The 21,055-nt window shown below is 36.5% G+C and overlaps 1 protein-coding gene across 1 annotated transcript in view; it reads right to left on the bottom strand.

The window, feature by feature from the left end:
• EDNRB (endothelin receptor type B) overlaps positions 1-21,055 on the bottom strand; it is a 40,108-nt gene that overhangs the window by 7,549 nt on the left and 11,504 nt on the right. The window contains exons 3-5 of the mRNA XM_063425823.1: positions 8,060-8,172; positions 5,487-5,691; positions 2,148-2,297 (exon numbers count right to left, since the gene is read on the bottom strand). Of these exons, the coding sequence (XP_063281893.1) occupies positions 2,148-2,297; positions 5,487-5,691; positions 8,060-8,172 (468 nt within the window). The remainder of the gene's footprint in view (positions 1-2,147; positions 2,298-5,486; positions 5,692-8,059; positions 8,173-21,055) is intronic.

Here is a 21,055-nt window from a genome sequence, read left to right as displayed (position 1 = left end):
AATTGAAGAGTAGCAGGTATAACAGCAATGAATTTAACATTGAAAACAATAAGAGAGACATCTAGAAAGCAATCAAAACAAAAGAAAGGAAGAAAGTCATGAAAAAGTTCATCTGGGAGGCAGGGGCGACTCTCAGCTGATCACATTGCCACGCTGCCGTAGCTGAGTGGCATTCAGTCACGGTTAATGTGGGTTGCGTGGGAAGGGTCTCCCGAGCCCTCTCAAGCTCCGGTTTCCTCAGAGGGAGCCTGCCTAGGTCTTCGTGGCACAAATGTCTTGGTGCGCTCTGGGTCCCATCTGAGTGGCTGGGTCGGGTTCTCCCGGGGTGTCGGTCCAGGTGTGGCCTCTCGGGGTATTCCCAGGACGTGCTGCAAGTCTCTTGCGTTTTGAAGCGAGTGGACCACAAATTTGTCTTCGCCCTTCAGGACTATGAGCGATCTATCAAGGCGCCATCTATATTTAATGTCCTTTTGCCTGAGGAGGGCAGTGAAGGGTTTCAACGATCCCCGCCATGCTAGTGTGCCGCCTGTCAGGTCAGCAAAGAAGGTTAAAGAGTGGCCTTCGAAATTGACCTGGGGTCTGTTTTTGAGCGCTGCTTGGAGTGCGGCCTTATCTTTACGGTGGATGAAGCGGACTATAAGGTCACGAGTGGCGGTGGTCGGGGCTTTAGCCGGTTTCGGGACCCTGAACACAGACTCGATGGGAATAGCCTTGGACTGTTTTGGCGTGAGTATCTCTGTCAGGAGTCTGCAGTCATAATGTGGCAGCTCCTCCGCTGGTATATCTTCCGGCAGCCCCCGTACCTTTATATTTGTGGCTCTGCGCTCTTCTTCAGCAGCGGTGAACCGCCGGTCATAGTCTTCGGTATTGCGCTGTAAGGCGGTGATCTCTGCTTGCATTGCAGTGATGTGCGCGTCTCTTGCCGCAGAGGCGTCCTCCAGGGTTCCCAGCCTTCCAGTTATGCCCTGTAGCTCGGTGCGTAGGGCAGCCATATCCGCCTGTAGGGTGGTCTGGAGGCCTGCTAGCAGTGTTTTAAGCACGGAGGTGGTCACCGGAGCGTTGTCCGGGTCCGGAGGCTTGGTCACCGGATTAGGTAAGTGTGCAGTAGTCGGCATGTCTTCTTCTTGGTAGAAGTCGTCCGAATAGTCGGAGTATGTGTCCGCATGGTCGGCCATTTTGGGCATTGCCGCCTCCCGAGCTTGTCTCCACAGGGCCCCAATGTCTTGGCCCTGTCTCGGCTGGTCAGGCTTCGCTTTCTTTGTTTTGCGCCCCATACCGGTTTCGCCTTCTTTTCCTGTATTTTTTGGTATTTTGGGGGGTGATATGAAGGGCTGTAATAGCCAAATATTCGCTGTTTTCACGGGAGCTTCAGCTGCATGCGACTTCTCCGCTTTGTGGCTTGGCTCCGCCCCTTCTTCTTTTAAATATAGTCTCCTCCTTTACTGTGTTGATTCCCTTTATGTATTTGAATGTTTCTCTCATATCCCCCCTGTCTCATCTTTCCTCCAAGCTATACATTTTAAGATCCTTTAAGCTTTCCTGGTAAGTTTTATCCGCCAATCCATGAACCAGTTTAGTAGCCCTTCTCTGAACTCTTTCCAAAAAAGTATCAACATCCTTCTGAAGATATGGTGTCCAGTACTGCGTACAATACTCCAAGTGAGGTTTCAGCAGTGTTCTGTACAATGGCATGAGCACTTCCCTCTTTCTACTGCTAATACCTCTCCCTATACAACCAAGCATTCTGCTAGCATTTCATGCTGTTCTATTACATTGTCTGCCTACCTTTAAGTCATCTGAAATAATTACTCCTAAATCCCTTTCCTCAGATGTTGAGGTTAGGACTCTATCAAATATTCTGTACTCTGCCCTTGGGTTTTTACGTCCAAGATGCATTATCTTGCACTTATCCACATTAAATGTCACAACTCTGACCATTTTTCTAGTTCAGCTAAATCATTTACCATTTGGCTTATCCCTCCTGGAACATCAACCCTGACAATTCCAATTATATGAGTACAAACAGGTTGATAAGTTATAAATTCTAAATAGTTCATTAATTCGCATTAGAAAGCTTATATTTCACCAAAATATAAATCAAATTTCTGTATTTGTAGAAAATCAGTTATTCAGTAATATTTTGTTACCTGTTTCATGTGTTCACTTAAAGCTACTGTCATTCCTCCTTTCTTTCGCAGTAACTCAAATGTCATCAGAGTATAGAATACAGCAGTCACAACCAAAGGGAAACAGAAATAGAAACTAAACAGCCACAGATCCTTGTGAGTCTTGTAAAACTTAAAAAAAAAAAAAGTTGTTGTAGATTAGTTGATAAAATTGTATTCCAAAAAGCTCACTTAAATATAAGCTATCTGGTCTGCACTATTATAGGATCAGTTTTTATTTTATTTTTTTTGCATGCAGTAGAACCTATGACCACAGGGGGTCTGAAATTAAATGCCGAATGTTCTCTGTTTCTGATTAAATGTTTTTGTTTTTTTAATCTTCTTCTTCTTTTGGATTGTGGTTAATGTTTGTTAAGTTAATTTGCTCATTTTTGGATAGTCAAAACACATATAGGGATCACATTTGCAGACCATTGTGTTGATTTGTTTTCTGAAAAGTTAGCAAGAATTGTTGCAGGGTTTAAAAGCGCATGCTTATATTTCCATTTCAATATTATCTTAAGGGTTGAGAATTTTTTTTATTTTTTTTCAGAACTCATATCACAATACACATCATGATTGAAAGAATTATAGTGTCTTCACTTTTTTTCGTTCATGTTTTATCTTCCAGTAGAATTTGTAAGGATACCAATTACCTTGTTTCTGCTATTTATGTTTGTATAGCTGTTTTGTATGGCAACGTTTCTAAAACCACTTTATAAGGAGTTGTAATATCCATTTGGATTTGATTTGAGAAACACCCAAATCCTAATCCACTCTATTGTGCCTTATTGCTGGTTTCAGAGTAGATTTGTGCATGGTGAGACATTTTGGTTCAGCTGAATACATTTTCCAGAATACAGAACATATTTCAGGATGTCTCAGCAGACGTTTGGTACCGAAAATCCATTTTGAAAACTAATTAAATTAACCAAAAGAGTGTGAAAATAAGCCAATCAGTTGTAAAATATATACACAATATTATGTATATAGTTTGCGCTTCACTAATAGGTGTATTTTTATGCCATTTGGATCATAAAGCAAATTAAAAAAGTAACCAACAGAAGAACTGGGAAAACAGGAGGAGCAGTAAGCAAATCTATATTTGTAGATTATTATCTTTATTGAATATATCATATAGAACTATAGAAATATAGATTTTTTTTTACTGCTCCTCCTTTTTTCTCTGTTTTCATTTCTCATTTTATCTGTAGAATTTACTGACTGTGCACTGGTCATCAATCATTTGTTTTCCCATCAATCATTACATGTTGATGTGCCACAGGCGGAATTCATGACCACAAATCACGTTTGGTTAGTGATATGGATACGATATGGATACATTTCGTCTTGGAGTTCAGAAATTTGACCATTCATCCAATCGGCCCAAATTTGGATTAATTGCAGATTGGACTGAAAAGAAATCTCCAAGTCCATTTCAGAGAGACTTTTGGTACATGGCATATTTCTGCCCTGGGGTCTATTAACTAAATTATAAGTTGTAGTTAGCTAACAGCAGCTATCCAAAATGGGTTAGAGATTGAAGGAGGTTGCCAACAACTTACAATTTAGCAAAAAAACTTGCTCATCGAGTTTGAGTTTCAGTTCTTTTTATGTTAACTAGAAAATATGCTCCCTTAAAAAGTAGTTACAAGTGAAAGAATGGAATGCTTAGAAGATATGAGATTTAGTCAAGTTCCTATTTGAGATATATAATTCCATTGTCCCACTTGCTTGGAATTGGTCACATTAATGACATGATTGAAGTGCTATAATGAACATAATTGAAAATATTACAAATGAGAATAGACTTCAGTTGAGTGGACTAGGTACATACTGCATACTAGGTGACATACTGCAGCAATACTCAGTACTGAGAAGGAAAATACTTATGACCTAAACTTGATGGTGGGAATCACCCTTAAAATTATAATGTATAGATAAGAAGACTCTTTGTACAATTATTCACTCAAAGACAAGAAGCACAGATACCTAACGGCTACACTTAAAACTTAAAAAAAAAAATAATCAAGGATGACCTAGCCTCAAGTACAAGTTGACAATTTAATACCTTAATACCTAAAAATTTTTAATCAAAAACAAGATTATAGTGGCCTAAATAATCCTAATAAATCCCAGTGAGACTCAAAGCACTTTTCAGCACACACTCTCAGAATTAACCAAATCAGCAGCTGAATAATAGATGTTAATATTACCCAATTGATGGTACTCATTTTATCGACCTCAGAAGGATGAAGAGCTGAGTTGACCCTGTTGGGATTTGAACCCAATAACTGGCATTTTTTGAAAAAACTCTGTAGTTAGAGAATTTACCAACTGAGCTAGATGTGTGAACAATGATTATAAACTCATACTCTTCATTAATTCTTACATATCTCTACCAAACCTGCAGGCAACAATTGAAAGATCTTTTATTTGGTGACTTACAAATATGGTAAATCAAATCACTTTTTATTTAGATCCCCTTTGAACCACCAAGGTAGTCATCTAATCTCAATAGTTTATTAAATGCTCTTATGCACTATATGTACTGAAGAGCACTATTTTCAGCTGGTCTGGGAACATAGGTGGAACTATCTTCATAGAGAAAGAATTTATTCATATCATCAAAAATAACTGCAAGCACAACAGTTAAGGAAAATGGTATCAAGAGTGTCAATGGTGTTTAGATGCTTTCAAACTGAGCAATATCTTTCCATCAACATCACCTCTCTGTATAAGGGTGTGGCTAACTGGGAACATACTTTTATGTCTAATGCAGTTTTTTATTTTTTTTATTTTTTTCATCTTCATTTTGACAGTACCTCTTTTTTTTTCATCTTCATTGTGACAGTACCTCTTTGCTTAAAAAGCCTGTGGACTTTACCAGTTAAGCAGTTGACTTTTTTCCTTTCCATTCTGTGATCCATTAACTAATCTTCCTTACACAGTAGCTACTTGCTGCTGCCTAAGAAGCCCTCCTGTGTTAATCACAACTGTCTAGGAATCTCAATTACTAAAGAGTGAGTTCTAAATCCTTTTCTTTTCTTTTAAATAAAACATTCGAAATTCTGTATTAGTTTCATGAAATCAATGTATGAAATTCAAATAATATATCTGCAGGAAGGAGTTTGAGCATAACAACTAGATTGTAGCTATCTTTAGCATTAATTAATTGTCAATCTGTTGTATGCTAATATGTATAATTGTAGGCATTCTGATGCCTGTCATATATAGTGCTCTGATATTCAATATTTGCAGAATTTTCTGGGTTATGAGGAATTAAAAAAAGTTATTAAAAAACAAACAGATATATCTCACCATCATAAAGGCTGTGGTTTGCACGGGTAATAAATAGCATGTTTGAAACTGTTGTCCTCTGTAGTCCACCATGTCCACACCAAAAGAAATTGCTTCAGGGATGGCAATCACAACTGATACAACCCAGATAAAAACAATTTCCAGAGTAGTCCATTTGGAGAATCCAAGACCTTTAACGTGGTTTCGAGATGCTACAGCCCGGTACCTATATCCAAGATAAATAATTAGAAAACTACGAGAAACTTATATACAACATAATATCATGATGTGTATCAAATTAGAGCCTTTTATCAAGGGTAACAGAGAAATGCAGCACAGAAATCTCCCATAAACATGATTACACACTGTTAAAACGTACTTGATTGGATCCTGGAGGATAAATTGTGGTGAAAAAAGTGCTTATCTTTTTGAAAGAAAATCTGTGATAATGTATTACTATTATTGAAAATAAAAGATTAGGTAATAAACCACTATGTATATTGTTTTGTAATTCATATAGAAAAGTTAAAATCTGTGCATATCTTGGCACAATTAGAATGGTGCATTTCTTGGCACAAATATCTATATATTTTTTAGATTTTTGAGATGCCCATCACTTGCACATGGCACCTGAGTTTGTGAAACCACACTAGCTCTCAACTGCATGCACAGGCTTGTTGGAAAAGTATTGCTTCTGACCAAATAGAATTTAAAGATGGTGCCCCCACAGAACAAGGGTAAAACAAGAGAAACTCTTAAGTAAGCTCTTTCTATGTATGCATCACAAAATAGGAATATGATAAACATGCTAGCTATAATACATACAAGGTTTCTTTTTAAATAATAAGAAAATAATTATTACCGTAACATCTAGTCTCTCTCACCTCCATTTGTCTAAATATACATAGGGATTAAGGAGAGTGCGCAGGTAAGTTTTTCTTTTCTCTCTCACATATATGTCAGCCCTGCTGAAAAGTATGTAGGTTCCTACACTGGTACTTGTGCCAGGGGACGTTTGTTGCTGACTTTCTACACTCTTAGCAGATCTTTAAACTGTTGGTTCAGGATTCTTACATTTAACCCCTGGAGTGCTGGGAAGACCATGTGCACGTTGATGACTACCTTTTCCTGCCTCTAACAACTACACAGGTAATTGGTTTTCCACTCATCAAGGGTGGATCTGAAATGGTTCCTGGCGAACATAGCTTGACAGTGGGCGATACATTCGACTAAAAAAGGCCTGATGAGGGGGACGTAACAGGGATTAAACTGATAAGAATAGTACTACTTAACACACCACTCCTATCTGGTGGCACATTAGATTGCATGCACAGTGCCCCACATTTGAAGTAGGAGGACCGACCAAGCATCTTTTTCCATCTCCCGGTTCCTAAAATCCATGCCATATACACGTCCCCTGATAGGGGGCGTAACAGGGATTAAACTGATAGGAATAGTACTACTTAACACTCCTTATAATAAAGCAGAGAGAGGCAACGCAGAGAGAGGAGTCTGAAGAAGAGGAGTCATAGGAGGAAGGTGGCTTTGAGGAGGTGGAAGACCAAACACAGCAGGCGTCCCAGGGGGCTTGTTGTCACCTTTCGGGGACCCTTGGTGTTGTACGTGGCTGGGTGGAGGAAGAGACCTTCAATGACATCAGTGAGGACAAGAAACGGGACGTGGCTAGCTTGGTATCCAACCTTGTGCAAATGGGGAGTTTGCGGTTGTGCAAATGGACTGTTTGCGGTTGTTTGCGGTGCGTTAAACGGGGAGTTTGGTCTGTCACTGTGAAGCGGGCGTAACCCTTACACTACCTGATCGATAAAACATCATACCTGATGTTTTAAAGCACGTTATTCCAAACAATTTAGGAATGTTAGGTGATTTATGCCCTTTATGGATTAAAACCAGACTCTGCATCAACTATGTAATTTTCCATGGGAGTTTTGCCATGGATCCCCCTCCGGCATGCCACAGTCCAGGTGTTAGTCCCCTTGAAACAACGTTTACATCACTATTGTGGCCAGAAAGAGTCCCTGTGGGTTTTAAAATTCGCCTGCCTATTGAAGTCTATGGCAGTTCGCCCGGTTCGCCCGTTCGCGAACATTTGCGGAAATTCGCGTTCGCCGTTCGCGAACGGAAAATTTTATGTTCGCGACATCTCTAACAATCATATAAAGCACACTTCTAATTGCTCTAGATAAGGGGTTCTCAACCCAGTCCTCAGGAACCCCTACCAGTCCAGGATTTGGGGGATTGCCTGGGTGTGTCTAAGGTGTTTAGAAAAAGGGAAAAAATACACCTTAGACTCTAAGGTGTTTTTTTTTCATTTTCTAAACATCTTAGACACACCCAGGTAATCCCTAAACCATGGACTGGTAGGGGGTCCTTGAGGACATGGTTGAGAACCCCTGCTCTAGATCATCAATGTATCTCTGAGTCTACATCACATACAGTTTGTTGGGTTGGAACCTATTGAACCTATTGTCCTACGAGGATGAAAGAAAACTGAGGTGAGGACCTGGTAAGCTACCTTTAAAAACACTTGCATTTGTTTAATCATTTACCATCTGGAGAAAGATAATGAAAATTACCTGTCAATACTAAGTGCACACAAGCTTAGCACTGTGATTCCCACTGACGATTTTTGTAGAAATGGAACCAGTTTGCATATTTGAACTCCAAAAGGCCAGTCTCGAGCTAGAAGCTTTTGAAACAGGAAAGACTGATTTTGATTAAGGCAGTTTACTTTAAAAGCTTACTATACCATATAGTAAAAAGTCATGCAAACTATAGAAAGAACAGTACATTACAAAAGAGGTCAGATTTATTATGTGCTTGGATACATTATAAAAAAAAAGAACGTCATTTTTGAACCACATCAACTATTAGGAAGTGCTCCAGATGTTGTATTATTTGCAATTTAGCCAAAACATACTAGGAATACAGCTCTGTCTTATGTTAAACCTGAAAGACATTTTAGCCTCTTTCAGTTTAAAAATTTGAAAAATAGACAATTAACATGTTGGAAATTTTAGTGTTATAATCGCAGTTTAATTATATTCAGCATGTTCTTGTTATGTCTTTAATACTCAATGGTTTATGTCAAAAATACATATGCTAAGAAATATCTCAAGTGGTAGATTGTATAATAATTACCCATTACCATCTCTAAATATAAAATGTTTCAATTCCATAAAGTATTTTTTTTACAAAGCTCAACAAAATCATAAATTATGCCAATTTATTATTTTATTATGTATTTATAACTCTGTAAACTTTGGCTCATGTTGGTCTTCAATAAAATTAACATACATAATAAAAAAAATATATATTATATATTAAAAACACTTTTATATGGATTAATCCAGGAAAATATTGACAAATACATCAGCTTTTATAAAATAAGAATATACTATTATAATTTTTGTTTTTAAAAAATAACTAAATTCTAAATTTATCAGGATGAGATAAATAAGAAAGAGACTTTATATGTGTCATGTTTAAAACATTATTCCAGCATTTTGTGAGGTTTCTTTTTAATATGGGCCTTCCGTTAAACACCAGAAATCAAGACTAATTTTTAAAAACAAATAAAAGAATTAAGGGATACAGAAATTTCCTAAGAAAACAACAAATAAAACAAAAAATGGAATGGTTTCTTTTTTTGGACCATCACACATAGCAGCAGATGTATGTTATTTCAAAGTCTGAGAAAATAATATGATGTAAACGTACAATGCAAGAAAAGTTCATTCTTGATTCCTAAGGGGGATAATCCAATAATTCTGTTATCAGGTCGTAAAGTTCAGAAATATACACTAACATCTGTACATGTTAGGGCAAGAATGAACTTTTTACTCAAACTAAACTGTATTCTTTGGTGTAAAATTAATAGATTTATTGACCAACTTAAATGCTTACATTGCATATTTTATTAACCGGTGCCCAACTATGATTTATTTTGAGCTATTTTCAACCTACGGATGATTCAAAACAAGTTTAAAAAGCAAACATTCCATGAGAATACATAGAGCACCATACATATAGAACTTTGAAAATAAATATTACCTATGTAAACACTGCCCGGATTCAGGAATGTCATGTACAGGAACTAGTAGTGGATTCTTATAAACATTTGTCTTTTTAATCAGATTTTGCATAGTTAGCATTATGGAAGGCATATGTAAACAAGCCGCAACTGAATAAATAACTATAAAATGAACTGCATGTGAGAAAATTTACAATAATTATTGCTTTGAGTTATATAATATATTTGGACTTTAGAATTAAATACGTTAAATGTTAACTACAAACGTAAAAAATATTCATCCACAAGAAATTACGTTAAAAAACTCTTCACCATGTATCTTTATAACAAAGCCAGGCATTGCCCTAAAATAGTTGTATTCTGATTGTATTTTATTAGTTGATACCACCCTAGAAGTTTGAAATCAAAAAGATGTGAAATTGACTAGATGGCAAATTTCAGGAACTAAAATGTCATCAGATGCATGGGCATATATTCTTTTGATGATCTCTTGTTACAATTACTAGTAAAGGTATATCAAATACTAAATTACAAGTAGCTTCCAGAAATTGGCAGAACACACTGAACTTATTAAATTAAGTATATCAAAAATAATTTCCCTTTTCGTTTAAAAAATATATATATTTTTAAATTTTAATCTACAGTTAATTATAGGGTTAAAAACGGAATAGATTAGTTCCCAGAAATGTGATCTAGAGTGTGTTGAAAGGGACAACAAGGGGGTAACCCTTAAATTGTAAACTTATAGAATAGAGTAGCCTATGGGCCAGGGGCCTATAGAACACAGGAAAGTCCCTATAGGTCTATGTAGTCTAAAAACTAAAATGTATTATGATATATTAAAATATACATAAGTGCAACATTTACACAAAATCATATCACCTATAATCTCATAAAGGAGAAAAAATGATGGACCATATGAACCTGAATGGGTATATCAAATGTAAAGAGGCTACTTAAATTAAATCAAAATATGTTGTGTAGCCTAAAAATTGCATACGCTAATCCAGCACGTTAGATGTGAATGGAGAGCAGTTAGTCCTTGTAAGATCTAACACTCCCTATTGTTTGTTAGCACACTGAGACCTCATAAGTTACTACAGTTAGATAAGTGAAAACAAGTGTCAACTTGTATGTAGCGTGTTAGGAAAATTATCTATATAACGCTTCTATGTAAACTTATCCTAAGTGAGAAGGAAATCCAAAGGCTTAATCAGGGAGCACTCCAAGAGGAAAAAAAAACTGTAGACTGAGGCTATCTAGCTGGTTCACCCCAGACTTGCATGGACAGCTCTAACTGTCTGAATCCTTGAGATTGCTGTGATAACACGTTACACTAGAGGTCAAAGTGTAGCAATTCAAATCAGAAACTGCCTAGCCTGCGTAGCTGATAGAAATTCTTGCTAAAAACTTCCCCACAAAAACTTAATAGATATATTGTATCCATGTTGAAAGAGATGCAATAGCTGTCTGACGCTGATAACTCAATATAAACTAGAGCTACAGAAGGGCTAAGAGAATGGTTGAGGCACTTCTATTCTATCTGCAGACCAGCTCCCAAATGGTTCAAATGCTAGAGGGTTTTACCTCGTAGAATACCCAACAAAATCCTCCCACTAAAATTAAGGTGCAAAACAAAAATAAGCTGTGCAGTGATCAAAATCATTAAAGAAAATTGGCCTGACGCGCATTTCGGCACTGCAAGAGCACCTGCGGTTGAAGCATTAATGAGTTCATTCAGATAAGGTTGCCATTTAAATGATATGTGGGCCAATCGAATCTGGGGGTGTGTTATATGTTTTCCTGCCGGAAAAATAGTACCTTGCAAACCCTCCCATTCGATATGATAGCCCCGCCTACCCCTGTGTGCCCTATCTTTAGATATGATCCATAGGTAGATGACTTAGGATAGGGGAGTGTTCTTCATTCACTCCTCCCCCTACCGCGATGTTCCTAAATAACCTTAATGATGATCTACCTGATTAACAAATGGATCATTCCCCTATCCTAAGTCATCTCACATTTGGTCACATGATGGCTTGAGCAGATACATTCTTCTCTGTAGACAGTGAACATGATGACTTAATAAATACTTAAGGCTATATATACCTTATTTATATAGGCACTTGCTATTTCTATCTCTTTTTACATAGCTGTTTTCTTTGGTCTTTTTTATGTTTAGACTATAAGCTTTTTATGTTCAGACCAGCAGCACCTCAGCTGCTACTCAGTTGTTTCCTTTTGATATCTCAACAAGCTTCGGTATTGTAAACTGGTTGAGATTCAATCAGTGCGATGTAATATTTCTATACGAGAATCTTTACTTCATGCTGTGAGAGTCAATGCAGGGAGCTAATGATGGCACAGTTCTCTGCTCTTTTTTCACTGATTGCGTTCAGCTCCTCTATTTTCTTATCCTGGCAGCTTGTCGTCGTATCTCCCCTCTTCCCACTGATCACAGAGAAAGCAGATTGGCATTTGCTCTAGACTTGGAGATTCATTTGGTTCTGAGTTGCAATGTGGCTGAATTTGGGCAAATTGGGTGATTGCTTGAATTCCTGAACTCCTGAGTTAAAATGTAACCAAATCATGAACCAATCAAAATGTACAATGGCCAAGCATATTCTTTTTGATTGATGATACTGATTTCTGCCCATGGCAGAAAAAATAGATGATTAATGAGAGATAAGATGATTGATTGCTAGGGGACGGTAACTAAATGTTGATTTTAGTCACTAATTAATTGAGAAGTTGCAGATATATGAAAAAAGGTAGTAGCATAAAAGAAAAAAATATATATATACATATATATATATATTTATAATCTAATTAATACATATTTACTATACAAATATAGATTTTGTTTACTGCTCCTCCATCCCCTCCTTCCTCGCCCCCCAATCCCTCATCTATATTGGTTACTTTTTGTCGCTGGATCTCTAACCCAAATAGTGGGAAATATTTATATTATGTACATATTTTGCAATTTAATGCCCTTTTGATTCATTCCTGAATCAAATTTTCATTGCCAAAATTCTGCTAAACTGAACCAACATATGGCTGAAATTTGTCAGTTTCTAAATTTTTAAAATTTTTCGGTTTGGCTGAACTGAATTTTCTAGCTGGGAGCAAGTCTAATTTGCTCTTTGTGATTGCTGATCGCAGACTGAGATGCTAGATATAATACTGAATGGAAGACTCATAATACTGTACTGTCCCTAATTCATTATAAGCATTTCTTTTTTTCTTTTTTTAGATTATTACTCCTTTTTTCCCCTGACAATTTTACCATTTATTACTTTCAAATGAGCAGTATAACTAGGAAAAAAAAAAGATGTATTCATATGTTATTTGAAGGATTTTTTATTCCTTAAAATGTTGAAAGCAAATCTGCTTCAGAAAATCTGCCATTCTGACTGTGGCAGAACATTTGTTGTAAAAAGGCAAACTTTTGCACCTCTTTTTATAGATTTTGTGCAACAAATTTGTGAACTGAAAAAGAACCAACATGGAACAGAAAAGTAAGGTGACAGAAGTGATGCAGTATGGCATATTTTGAAGCAAATAAGGGTATGAATAATTGAAAATGGAGCAAGTACCAGAAAACCATGCTAAAAAGCAAATACACTTTTCATACCGAAAGCTACATTTCACTTTTTTTTTTTTTTTAATCAAAACTCATAAAATTGAGTGAGAATAAAAATACAGCTGGACTTTGATGTCAAAATCAAATCAGCTTATGTTCGTTTTTGGAATATAACTACCAATGTTTCATCGTCAAGGTTGTTTGTGCTGAGTGTTACATATGGGTTTTAAGAAGACTACCCAATTTGCTTCAACATTGTCTTTCTGCCTCTGGATATAACATACATTCTGCATAAATGAATTAAATGTATAGTAATATTTTTCACATAAAAAGACAGACAAAGTGATCTTGTTTTACAGAAATACCCGTCCTATAGTGTCAAAGAAATGTGCAAAAAAATGTGCATTTCTGCTACAGACACAGCGTATATATGTGTGCAATTGAAAAATTTCTATAGTGAAAATAAACAAAAAAAAAAAAACACCTTTGTACAATGTATTCCAGCAGATATAATAGATAAGTTAGAGAAAAAAGCATGTCACTGGCCTAAGGCTACTGAAATTTTAAAAGACAAAAAAGAGCAGGTGGGTGTTAGATGGCCATCTGTTATTAAGGTCTGTTTCTATATTTATATCCACATGAAGGGAAATACCAATTTAACACATTAAGACATAGTTACAATTAAGAAAATCATTTCTCTAATTTATAAAATCACATGATCAGTCTCAAAATAGATCAACAATGGGCTCTTTGTCAAAAGGCGCAGGACATCTGCAGGCACAGAGAGCTTCTAGCTCCATAAACATGACAGACGGAATTCCATAATGTCAGTCACTGAAATTAACCATAATAAAAATGTTTTCCTTTTCTCAATATTACTATGACTATACGTATATACAAATATATACACCCACCCATATATTTCCGCTATACTCAACTTAGTAGTTCCTCTATAGAATATACATGACTTTATAATTGTGAAGAATATTTGACTGATTCTATTGAGTACATTTTGCCACTGGGACACAATGTGATAGTGCTCCAGGCTTAGCCACTGCAGTAGTACAGAGTAACCCTTATGTGTCCCTTAGCTTACTTTCACAATGGTAAGCAATGTTGTGTTCTTTACATTGGAAGCCACCCATGTCTTTGAAAAAGTAACCTGAGGCACAGTTCATCTCTTCACAAATCATTTACATTTAAGAGTTAAAAAAATAACAAGGGAAATGTTTTTTGGGCTAAAAAGTTTTTTTTTGTTTTGTTTTTTTAGGCTATAGGCCTTTTATCAGCTGAAGCCTATGATGTGGTACTGTTAGGGTTGTTGGTTCCTCAATAATTTTTATGGACATCACATACTCTCAATGTGCGCCCTCTATATGTGCCTGCGTTCACATCCAAATGACGCATTCACCGAACCAATTCGGGAATGCACCAATGGTGTCACAGATCGGGTTGATACAGTTTTGTACTGCCCCAACTCACTTATGATGTTTCTTAATAGGAAATAACACCAACATTTTATACTGAACTATCTCACTCATTGTTGCCCTGTTGTGGTTTTAGTTAGCCCTATAGTGTGTATCTCACTAAACTCCTTTATTATTCACAAATAAAGCACCGTTTATTTTAATGGCCTTAAAGCCCTCACTTCTGATAACTGCAGGTCTCCCATGATGCCTCCTTTACACTGTAAACACAGGGATAAATGTCGTTTGGTTACATATTCTAAAAATGCTAATCTATATGTTCACAGGAAAAACTCACATCTAAATTTGACAGTTTCACCGTCACCCTTGTCATTTCACCTCACTCTGAATTATATCAGCATTTAATAATAAGAATACCAGCAGTAAAACCAGATAAAACATAAAATACACATTTATTTTAGCTATTCAGTTTTTCAAGCCGTACATTCTTTTATTCACTAAGTAATTAAATTTAGATTATCTTATACTACTATTGTTACTGGTGATTAAACTAGCTCAACACTGTCCTTTGTGCTCTAAAATATCTATTTACATGACTGGACCAGCTTTGAAAAAACTGTACAGACTAAGTTCCAAGGTATTGAAGAAATGTGTATTACTGCATGTTAAACAATGACAATGGTGAATAGTGTAAAGGCAATTATCATTTATTATTTATTATTTGCGCAAGTTTGAGTTTTAACATTAAAGTTCAGACGTTTATTTTTAGCATGGGAAAACGATTTAACAGGGAAGAGTTAATGGGGGTTTGCTCACAATGATGGCCTGTTGTATTAAATGTTAAATTAAAAGTGAGCATGGGTCAGTAAGCTGTCAAAAGAATATCTGCTCATAAGACAAAGGCTCCTTTCTGAAGAAAATTAAGAGAAAAATGCATTAACACTGAAATATGAGTAATTTGTGTTGGCAATTCACATCCACAAATAGTAGGCCAGTTACTTATTTATTTATTTATTTATTTATAAAATATTTTACTAGGAAATATACATTGAGATTTCTCTCGTTTTCAAGTATGTCTTGGGTTTTCATATTTTAACTAGCTATCCACTTTGGAAAATAAATTTGCCAGGATCAATATAATATCTATTGATGTTGTATAAAAGAAACCAATGAATTGTATAGTTCATTTATAAAAAACTCCACTTTCTAAGAAAATTCAAGGAGATTCATTTTATGAAGTTATCATTTAATACCAAATCATTACCATCCTTTGCCCAAGAACCCAAAAATATGCTAACAGATTTTGTATTGCAAAATTTCAGATATCTTTAGCTAGACTATAAAAATGCTTAGAAATTATTTTTTTTACTTCTGATAAGCTTTAAAAAGCTTGTTATATACTATAGAGTTAATAGGCAATCTTGCTGATTAATAACTCTTATACCTTACACAGCGATCAATATTTCAATAAACGATAGAAGCAATAAAATTCACTTATATACCATAGACATAAATACATAAACTAATTGAACATATAATAATAGTAAATTAATTAAATAAATGTTACGTAATTTTATTGAAATATAATATTTAGATATTATTTTGTTTAAACTGTTCACAAATATAAAGAAAACTTGATGTAAAGTCTTCTGCAAATCTGCAAGCATGAACCTAACAATGAATTGACGTCAGTTCTTTCCTATCATAAAACTGTTAACACACAATAAATTAAAGTACTTTGAAGAAACGTGCTCCAGACTATTTTCATAATGCTGTAACCACGTCAAACACTGTAAAATAAGATGACAATTTGACATAGGTTTCTGGATTGTTAACATTTTAAAATACATTTTTAGATGATAAAACATTTTTTGCAAAAATTATGAGCAGTTTAGCTGATTCGAAGAGTTACAACCATTGGATATCAACATCCCTTTGAAAATGTTAACTCAGTAAAAGACAACTCAATAGACTAAGCACACTATCAACATATTGTCAAGAACAACTGGTTTTACTTTGTAACATAGTTGTCATAAATTATAGTCCTTTTTAATAGTAACACATAATGATTTAACCTGACTTTTTAAGTATCTCTTGCTAGTATGTGGCGTGCCAGTTACCTTCCATCTTTCTGCACGCATGCCCTTTAGTATTCCTTCCTCACATGTACATTACTGCTGTACATTTGTTTGCACGTTCATCTCACTTATATTGCAATACAACATCTCTTCTCAAAATAACAGATTGTGCTGTGAGACCACATTCTAGATCAACCAGGAATGAACATGAACTATTCTGTAAATTGCACCAACCTATGTATTTATTTTTTAAACACTTGTGCTAAAGATTTCTTTATTTGCCGACTGTTCATTTTTGGTTGCGTGGTTGCTAACACAGATTCCTTTAAAGGGACACTATAGTCACCTGAACAACTACAGCTTAATGTAGTTGTTCAGGTATGATATATAGCTCCCTGCAGGCAATCTAATGTAAACACTGTATTTTCAGAGAAAATACAGTGTTTACATTGATTGATAGGAATACCTCCATTCGCCGTCACTCAGACGGCCACCAGAGGGACTTCCTATCATGCAGGGCCCTAAAAAGGCCCTGTACATGTCAGACGTATTAAAATACGTCTGACGTGTGCAGGAGAGAGAAGGCACTGTGTGCACGCCTTCTCTCTCCAGCCTGTCAGCAGAGGAGGGGGGCGGGCAAAAACCGCGAGCTGAGCTGTCACTCAGCTCAGCTCGCGGCCGCGCACACCGCGCGCATGCGCGGTAGTGCGCTAAGGAATTCAGAGGGCGGCATAAATGCCGCCCTCTGAAGTATGTGCGCATGTGTGGCGAAGCCCCGCATGCGCACAAGGGAGCAATGACGTTTCCAAATGGAAGCGTCTGATTGCTCCCTGCTCGCGCCCGCCTATTTCGGCATTTTGACGAAATAGGGGGCGCGGCTTCACGAGGCTCCCGGCGCTGGAACCAGGTGAGTAAAGAGGCTTGGCTGGAGAGTCCCTTTAATACTAAAAAAAAAAAAAGGTTTAATATAAAGAAATTATTTGTGCAAAGAAATTGTGTGTAATAAATCTGCTGTTTTAAGTTTTATATTTCTGCCCATGAATGTTCACATTATATAAAGCCTGGTTTGTTAAATAGCTATTTAGGAGAAAAATCGCCAAATCCGCTATTCATTAAAGGAACTCTTTGCGCACCCAGACCACTTAATCTCAATGAAGTGGTGTGGCTGCCATGCCGCCCCACCCCCTTCCTATTTTAAGCCTGCACCTGAAAACAATTTTCATTGCATTGTTAACCTGCCTCTAGTGGTTATCATACTAACAACTCATACTATTTCAATCAGATAGTCTCAGAGATACCATCTCATTGGTGCAGACCGGAGGTTTGCTGCACATGCACACTAGCGAAAGCATTGCATTGGCTGAAATATTCATTCGATGATCAGAGCCAAAGAAGTGGAGCTGTCAGATATCAGCGATGCGAGGGAGAAATGGTAAGTATGGTAAATCACCTTTTAATACATTTGTATTTCTAATGCTGTAGTGTTTTCTTTAAAAAATGCATTTATTGTCAAACTGGGCCTGGGTATGAGGCTTTGACATACAATACAAATATTATTAGTCTGTCTGCCTCACTAAATCATTTGATATCATCATTATCAACCTATCTCTCTTTATCAGTAAATCTCTTTTTGATTCTACGTGCTCAACCTTCTGATTCTTAGCCTTCTTTCCCTTTCAATCGTCTCTTAGCACTGGGAAGCTTTATTTTAGAGTAATACATTTTCCATTACTGAGATCTATTACTGATACACTCATATGCATCAGGTATCCCTACATTGCTTTGTAATTGAATCATATAATTATTAATTGTGCAGGATACCACTCATTAATAGATGGGTTGCTTGAAAATCCTCAATTTTTTTTTTTTAAATGTGTACATTTCGCTGTTTACGCATTGCCAATCCATCGCTTGGTGTTAATTTGCTGCTCTATATGAGTTAACATTGGGAATTTTTTATACATGTATTTTAGTGCATGCAGTGAGTATGGAGCAGCATTAGGCAACCATCCTGGGCCAATCGTAAAATATTTATCTCACAACTTGTTTCACGGATATACCCATAACAATTACCTTTCATTTATCAAACTTCTGTATTTAAATTTTAAATATGAGGTACAACACTTATAATAAATTACAATACAAGGAAAGACCAAAAGAGATAAATATAATTTCTCCCTTCCTTATCGTCTTCCTTTCCTTCCCCTTTTCCTTCATGTCAGGCAAACTGACGTGCTAGTGGGCAAGCACTTGTGCAATGCGATCCGAACACAGGAGATATAATACCAACTCAATTCAAATGCAACTTTAACCCAATTAAAGAAGAAAAATATGGGGAATATACAACATTATTATAATATAAAATAACGTTACGGGTATGTCTGGCACATTGAAAACAGCACTCAATCTATATCCCAGTACGATAACTACACTATGACACTAACTAGTGAATACCGATTAAGGGACACTGTACACACAAAAACAGTTACATAATCTATCTTAGCAAACAAAATGGGGCCATATTGTGTTGAGGCCACCACTACAACACCATACCCTAATAATGATTGGTCGTCCACTAATCTTAACATGGGAGATACATATGTTAGCTGCAATACTTCCTGCTACTTTCAAAGACTCTCCTCAAACTTAAGCTCTTTGGTGGTCACCTCCAAAGGGGCACCTATGATAGAGGATTGGGTGCTCAGCACAAATAGAATCTGGTCTGGATTCCAAATATAACTAACTCTAGTGCAGGCATAGGCAACCTTCGGCTCTGCAGATGTTTTGGACTACACCTCCCATGATGCTTTGCCAGCATTATGTGTGTAAGAGCATTATGGGGGATGTAGTCCACAACATCTCTAGTGAATAACAGGCTCATTGGATAAGATTTATTAACTGTCGGGTTTGAAAAGTGTCGGAATTATTTATATGGGAGGAGTCTTCAGCTGAATGTGTTTCCATTGGGACATGCCCTCTTTTACCTTTTTTGCATTATTTTTCAAAGGATGAGACTTTGTTGAATCTTCCTGACACTTTATGAAATGTGCCCCATGCTGCATGTACAGACTACAGGCACCATGACCATTTCAAATCACTGACATGGTTATGGGGCAATGTTTGAAAATTGTTATCTGAAATAGTCAACTGTGATTGATTTGATTTTCCAAATGTATTCCCTTAAATACTACAATTTAGAATATGTTAAAATTTGTGTTGAATAATAACATTCCTAATTAATTATCTGAACATCCATTTATCTCTTTCCCATTCTCATGTCATTCTTTTTCTCACTTAAAGGGACATTATAGTAATGAGAACCACTACAGCTTAATGTAATGGTCCTGGTGTTCCTGCAGGCTTTTTAAAGTAAAATCTAGCAGTCACTAAGACACCACTAGAGGTACTTCCTAGTAAGGTCAGCATCTCCACAATCTGCATGGAGACCCTTAATGGAGACCCTTAATGCTCCCCATAGAGATGCATTGATTTACTACGTCTGACTGGCGCAGCATGGCATTTTGCTGTGGATGCATAATAGCCTCCCAATGATTTTTCTATGGGAAAGAATTGGATTGTCTGAGATCATAAAGATTGATGATCTCAGTCATGCATGCAGGGCCAGTTGCAGCGAGACCAAATCAGCAAAGGAGAAAAGGTGAGTGAAACACCTGTTAACTCCATTCTGAGGGGGGGGGGGGGGGGCAGTATCCTAAAGACTTAATCCAGCATGTGTTTGTATACTTAACACTATATTGCTCCTTTAAATCTTTGCATATAGCAATATCCTCGAAAAATGGCCAATTAAATCACATGCTGGCTTTTTGATCATCTTTATTGTTTAAAAATGTCACAATGTACAAACGTTTTTAACTAAATTGTGAAAAAGGTAGCTTTTCATGGAACTCACTTTTTATTTATATCTGATCTGCATTCAATGGCGATACCTAATCTATCTGGCACCTGGAGCAGACTGGCACCCCTCATAGAATTGTAATATTTAAGTGATTGCTCCAAGTCAAATAAGGCCTATGCACCCAAACCAGTGGTCCCCAACCCAGTCCAGTTTTTGTCAGTATCTCAATTTGAATATAAAAGGGATATGTATAAATCCTGAACTGTTGGTGGTCTATGAGGACTGGGTTGTGGACCACTGGTTAATTGTAGTAGTAAATTGCAGTAAAATCCTTTTTAGGAGGATCATATACCAACTCCCTTATATTGGGTGAAACTGACTTTTGTCTCTTACATTTATCTTTGTCCTATCTGTACCCCCACTTTTATTTCTCTTCCATTAATTCCTTCACTTTTATATCCCTCTCATTCTATCCCCTACACTTGTGTTTACCACCCCATTTCCCTTTCCTGCGGCTCTTTTTCACTTTTTTCTCCTCCTATCTTCTTGCGTGTCTGTCTATCCCTAGACCCTTTATGTGTCTTTTCAGCCC

This window comes from Pelobates fuscus, chromosome 1 (genome assembly GCF_036172605.1).
Source record: "Pelobates fuscus isolate aPelFus1 chromosome 1, aPelFus1.pri, whole genome shotgun sequence".
NCBI classification, from domain to species: Eukaryota; Metazoa; Chordata; class Amphibia; order Anura; family Pelobatidae; genus Pelobates; species Pelobates fuscus.
This window is presented reverse-complemented; position numbering and strand designations above follow the sequence as displayed.